Raw genomic sequence first — 5,917 nt, forward strand, 5'->3', positions numbered from 1 at the left:
CGCGCCCCCCGCCCCCGCCGCCGGCCCCGGCGGCCACAGGGCCCCCCCGGCGAAGGTGCTGCTCTGCCGGACGGCGCCGGGGTAGAGTTTGCGGCGCTGCGATGCCAGGATGGCGTTGGAGGCGGCGCGGGTGCTGTTGACCAGCAGGCACTGCGGGCACGAGCAGGGGGTCCCCGTGCTGGCGCCCACCGGCCACGACTGGGATTTGGGGATGGAGCCCATGGTGAGGGGATAGGCCAGGTCCATGCGGCGCCGGAGCCGCCGCTTGCGCTGCGTTTGCCGGTTCATTTGGGACATGCTGCTGAAGTAGATGAGGTAGCAGAAGCCCAGGGAGGAGAGGTCCAGCCAGGGGTGCTGCTTCTCGTAGGCGTTCTGGATGGTGATGCAGATGTCCATGTCGTAGGGAGTCCAGGAGTTGTTGTCGTTCTCCCATTCCCACACGATTCCCTTGCCCGGAGCTGAGGAGGGGTCGTAGAAGTTCCTCCGCACGGGCCGCATGGTCCCTGGGGAGACAGCGGGGGTGGCACGGCGGGGTCCGGCGCCCCGAGGTGCCAGCAGAGGGACCCACACTCACACGGACACGCCTGCGCCCAGTTCCCAATCCGGCATTCCGCGGGGATTGGGATGCAGAGGCACTTCGGGGTGAAGCAGCCGCTCCCCCCTCCACAAAGGGGTGCGGGGGGGGGGAGGACCTGCACACCCCATCAGGCTGTGCTTCCCTAAGGATGTATCCAACCCACAGCCCACCGCTGGCGGTGGTGATCTGGCCACCGGCTGCTCTGCCAGCCCTCGGGTGCCCTGGGAAGGGCGATGCTGCCCGGCTCCAGCGCTCCTTCCCATCCTTTTTCCATCCCTCCTGTCCAGAGCCACCTCCAGCCTCCCCGGCCGGGGTCCCGCGGCCATCCCGGGGCAGGGGAAGCATTTCCCGGTCAGGAGAGGTTTCCTGACAGCTGCCGGCGCCGGCAGTCACACGGCCAGGCATTGTCCCCAAATCCCGGCCCCCGCCGCCGCTTTGGGACCGGGCTGGATGTTCCGGCCCCCTCCGAAGCTCTGCGGGGGGAGGAGGCAGCGCAGCCCCCTCCTCAAGCGCCCCCCTGGCACGGGGCCTCTCCATCCCCTCGCCGACACCGTTTGCCCAGCTCGATTAAAGGCACTAATTAGCGGTCATTAATCATCGGCCGCATCAGGCGGCAGCGCCAGGCCCAGCTGCCGCCTTGTGCTGAGGCAGCTCCGCCGGGGCCGCGGGAGGGAGGCGGGGGGGCTGCCCGGGCCTGCTGCCTGCTCCTGCCTGCACCCCAAACCCCACTGCCTGATCCTGCCTGCATCCTAAACCCCACTGCCTGATCCTACCTGCACCCCAAACCCCACTGCCTCTCCTGCCTGCACCCCAAACCCCACTGCCTCTCCTGCCTGCGCTTCAAACCTCACTGTCTGCTCCTGCCTGCACCCCAAACCCCACTGACTGCTCCTGTCCACATCCCAAATCCCACTGCCCGCTCCTGCCTGCACCCTAAACCCCACTGCCTGATCCTGCCTGCATCCTAAACCCCACTGCCTGCTCCTGTCCACATCCCACTGCCCACCCACATCCAATCCCACTGTCCACTCATCCAATTCCACCACCCACTCACATCCAATCCCACTGTTCACTCATCCAATCCCACTGCCACTCCCATCCACACTGTGCTCACGTCCATGTCCTGTATCCCGCCTGAGTTCCCATCCCTGCCAGCTTCCTTCCCCCATCCATGGCCCTCATCCTGCTGCTCACTCACATACACATCCCATATCCATTGCTCCTTGCAACTGTATCCCATATCCCCCTGTCTGCTCACAACCCTATCCCAAATCCTCCTGTCCCTCACATCCCAAATCCCATATCCCCCTATCCCTCACATCCCCATCCCAAACCCCACACCCCGCAGCCCTCCATATCCTAAATCCCACATCCCCCAGCCCCTCACATCCCCATCCCAGAGAGGTTGTGGGAGGATTCCCCATCCCAAGCCCGTGGGCACACTCAGCTTCGTGTCCCCAAGGGCCACCAGCTGTCCCCAGCCCCCCCAGCCCCTGCCCACCCCCCAGCCTTGCAGGAGCCCCAGGACCGAGCCAGTGTCCCCAGGGCCACCGGGAGGGGACACGTGTCCCCGCTCTCGGAACGGGGTCACCTCGTTTCACTCCATCACTGGGTTTCTCCCTCCCCGGGGGGTTTGAGGTGGGCCAAGGAGCCCCCTGCCCACTTTCCCCATGTCCCCATGTCACAGCAGGCACCCTCAGACCAGGGGACCCTCGTGGCCCCAAGCACCACAAGGCACGTGACAGCCTCCAACCCCTGGGCCTCCCCCACGGGAAGAGATGATGGATAGAGATGGATACGGGGATGGGGCACATGGAGACCGTGATGCTGAGGGCAATGGCCCTGTCCCCTCCCGTGCCAACCCTGGGCACAGCAGGGCCCCTCTCCCAGCACCCCTGTCCCCAAGCCCTGCTGGCACAGGGACTGTGGTACCGGGGACATCCTGGGAATGCTCCCAGCAGAGACGTCACCCCAAACCCGGCCGTGGCCCCACCTCGGGCACGCATTCCCAGGGATGTCCCAGCACTGCGGCCATGGGATGCTGTCAGAGGATGGGCCCTGGCCAAGGCTGGCAGGAGGTGGCATGGGGACAGCCAGGGTGTCCCGGTGGCTCCCGCAGCTCTGCGTCAGTGCGGGCACCGGCACGACCCGCGGGGTCTGCGCTGACTCAGGGCTGCCGGTGCCAAGCTGCCCTTTGCCAAGTCCGTGACCAGCTGGAGACCAATTCCAAGCCAGGCTGGATGGCAGAGGCAGGGGGCAGGGCCCTGGCTTCGTCCCCATCTCAGTCCCCAGCCAGTGGCAGGAGCCACGTCCTCGTTTGGGGTCATTTGGCATCACTGGTGACGGTGACAGCCAGGCTGAGGTGGCACAGCCAGGGGGGTCCCGCTCTGGGGTGTCCCAAGACCAGTCTAGCGGGAGCTGGGGGTGTCACCCCATGTGTGGCAGGTCCCTGCCTGCTCTGCCTGGCCTGCAGCCGGATCCTGCCCTTGGCAGGGATGCAGGGATGGGCAGGGAAGCACCCAGAATGGCACATCCCCCGTGGCACAGCCGGCACACGCCGGTTTAATGGGTCACACCGTGACGGGCACACATTTAACGGGGTCTGGGCTTGGTCCCAGTGTGGGACCAGCTCTGATTTCCCACAGGATCCGTGGCCTGGATGTGCTGCTGCAGCACCAACCGGCACAGCTGCGCATCTGCAACCAGCCCAGTGCCCACCACAGCTCCCAGTGCCTAAACTGGGGCCTGCCCAGTCCCGGGGGGATCCCATACGGAGCAGCTTTGAGGGGAAGATGAGTGGACAGTGGGATAATGGGACACACCACCCACCACAGCAGCCCCAGTGGGGAGAGGGGATGGAGGGATGTGGGGACAGATCCCTCCAGGGTGTAGGTCCAGAGTGGAGAGGGAAAGGAAAGGGCAGGAAGAGCCTGGAGAGGTCCATGGGGGGACCAGAGCCCAGCAGGGCGAGGGGAGGAGAGAGGGAACGGGAGGGACAGATGGATGGACAGATGGAGGGAGGAATGGAGGGATGGAGGGAGGGGGGGATGGAGGGATGGAGGGATGCAGGAATGAAGCAACAGACAAGTAAGCAGAGATACACAGGGAGGGAAGGAAGGATGAGGCAGCGGCTGGCTGGATGGGTGGATGGATGGATGGATGGATGGAATGACAGACAAGCAGTGACAGATTCATGGAGAAATGGACAGCTGAACAGACAGATGAATGGAACAACAGACAGATACACACAGGGAGAGATGAAAGGACGGAGAGATGTAAGGAAGGATGGAAGGATGGAGGGATGAATGGATGGAAGAATGGATGGACGGAAGAATGGATGGAAGCATGGAGGAATGGAATGATGTAAGGAGGGAGAGAGGGGGGTACAAGTGGAGGGAGGGATGTACAAGTGGATGGAAGGACAAAGAGATGGAAGGAGGGAGGGAGAGAGGGAATGATGGATGGATGGATGGAAGGATGAAGGGATAGAAAGATGGAGAGATGGAAGGATGGAGGAATGGAAGGATGGAGGGATAGAAAGATGGAGAGATGGAAGGATGGAGGGATGGAAAGATGGAGGGATGGAAGGATAGAGGGATGGAAGGATAGAGGGATGGAAGGATGGAAGGATGGATGGATGGATGGATGGAAGGATGGATGGATGGAAGGATGGAGGGATGGAAGGATGGAGGGATGGAAGGATGGAGGGATGGAGGGATGGAAGGATGGAAGGATGGAGGGATGGAAGGACAGAGGGATGGAAGGATGGCTGCGTGACTCGGTGGCTGGATGTCCCTGGCTCAGTGCCAGCCCCTTACCCGTGTCCTGCCGGAACTGGTGCATGGACTGGAGGTCGATGACGTAGGGGGCCAGCTGGACATCGACCTGGCCCAGCACCACGGACCCGCGGGCGTCCTCCTTCAGCACGTTCTCGATGTGGTGGCACACGGCGGCCGAGTAGGGCCTCCAGCGCCCGTGCTCGTTCAGCCACTCCCACACCACCACGCGGGCCAGGTTCTGCGGGGGGAAGCCCAGGCCCCCCGAGGGCAGCATGGCTCCCGAGCCCTGCCGGGCCATGCCGGGGACGCGGCGGCTCGGCCCCGCTGCCCGGCCTGGCGCGGGGGCCGGGGGGTCACCCGGAGCCCCCCCAAGCCCTGCCGCGGGGCTCAGCGGAGGCGGGCGCTGCCAGCCAGGTCCCCGAGGTCCCCGAGCCGCCCGGTGCCGCTCCCCCGGGGCCGCCGCGCGGGGCCGGGGCCATCCATCACCCGGCGCGTCTTCCTCGGCTCTTCCTCCTCCCCGCGGCGCTGGCAGGGCTCAGGCTCCGAAAAGCCTCACCAGGACCTCACGGACTGCGTCGGCTCGAGGGTGGTGGCGGCTGCGGACGGCGGTGGGGACACGCGGCCACGGTGCTGTCCCCGAGACCAGACACCCACTCCTCCTCTTCCACCTCGTGCCCGGCCCACGTCCTCGGCGGCTCCACGGCTGCTCCCGCCGCCCGGTGAAGGAGGGGGGTGTCACCTGCAAAACAGGGCCACAGGCGGGTCACCCCGGGTACCGCCAGCCGGGTGGCAGCTGGGGGACCGTCCCCGTCGCCCCCGGAGCCGGCGGGCAGCGAGGCCGCGGTGCCCGCAGCCCTGGCAGCACGGGCTGGTTGCCAGCCCCGGCCGGCTGCTGGCCTCCAGCACCACAGCGGGGACGAGGGGGACGGGGGGGACAGGCCACCCCGCTGGCGGCCCTGGGGGGCTGCCGGGGGTCTCATGAGCCCGGGAAGCCCCATCGCTCCCTGCCCCGGGTGCCGGGGAGCCCGCGGGGCCCGGCTCCCGCTCCAGCCGCCGCTGATTTATGATCTGCACTGCAGGCATCGGGCTGGGGGTGATCCCGGCCCCCCGCTCCCCCCCAGGCCCGCGCCCACCCACGGCAGCCCCCAGCCCCGCGGGGGCGGGCCGGGGGCCCAGGGAAGGGGAGCATCGCTGCACAAACAGCCGTCAGACAGACGGAGGGACACGGCCGAGCACACACAGACACACTGACACGGAGAGACACGGGCACACGCGCTGGCACACGCACAGCCGGGGACACGGACAGACAGCGGGACGAGGCGGGCGGACGGACAGACACGGGGACCCGCGGCAGCAAAACAGCCCCCCCCCTTGGATATACACGCACACGGCCACACGCTCCGACACGGGTGTGCTCACACGCACCCGCACACGCGTGTACTCCTCACCCAGCGCCCGCCGTGACCCCGAGCACCGGGGAGCCGGGGGGACCCTCAGCCCAACCCCGGGCCCCCCCGCGGCCGGGCTGTGGGGCCGAGCCCCCAGGCCAGTAGCCCCCCCC

At 66.6% G+C, this 5,917-nt stretch overlaps 1 protein-coding gene across 1 annotated transcript in view; it reads right to left on the reverse strand.

Annotated features, from left to right (window-relative positions):
* Nucleotides 1-5,824, reverse strand: part of LOC113961597 (E3 ubiquitin-protein ligase DTX1-like) — a gene marked incomplete at its 3' end in the record, with an annotated part of 7,835 nt that extends 2,011 nt beyond the window's left edge. The window contains exons 1-3 of the mRNA XM_027672021.1: nucleotides 5,782-5,824; nucleotides 4,396-5,095; nucleotides 6-503 (exon numbers count right to left, since the gene is read on the reverse strand). Coding sequence (XP_027527822.1) covers nucleotides 6-503; nucleotides 4,396-4,654 — 757 coding nt within the window. The remainder of the gene's footprint in view (nucleotides 1-5; nucleotides 504-4,395; nucleotides 5,096-5,781) is intronic.
* Nucleotides 5,825-5,917: the final 93 nt, after the last annotated feature.

The sequence above is a fragment of the Neopelma chrysocephalum genome, unplaced genomic scaffold, assembly GCF_003984885.1.
Source record: "Neopelma chrysocephalum unplaced genomic scaffold, ASM398488v2 Primary Assembly neopelma1_97321, whole genome shotgun sequence".
Lineage (NCBI taxonomy): Eukaryota > Metazoa > Chordata > Aves > Passeriformes > Pipridae > Neopelma > Neopelma chrysocephalum.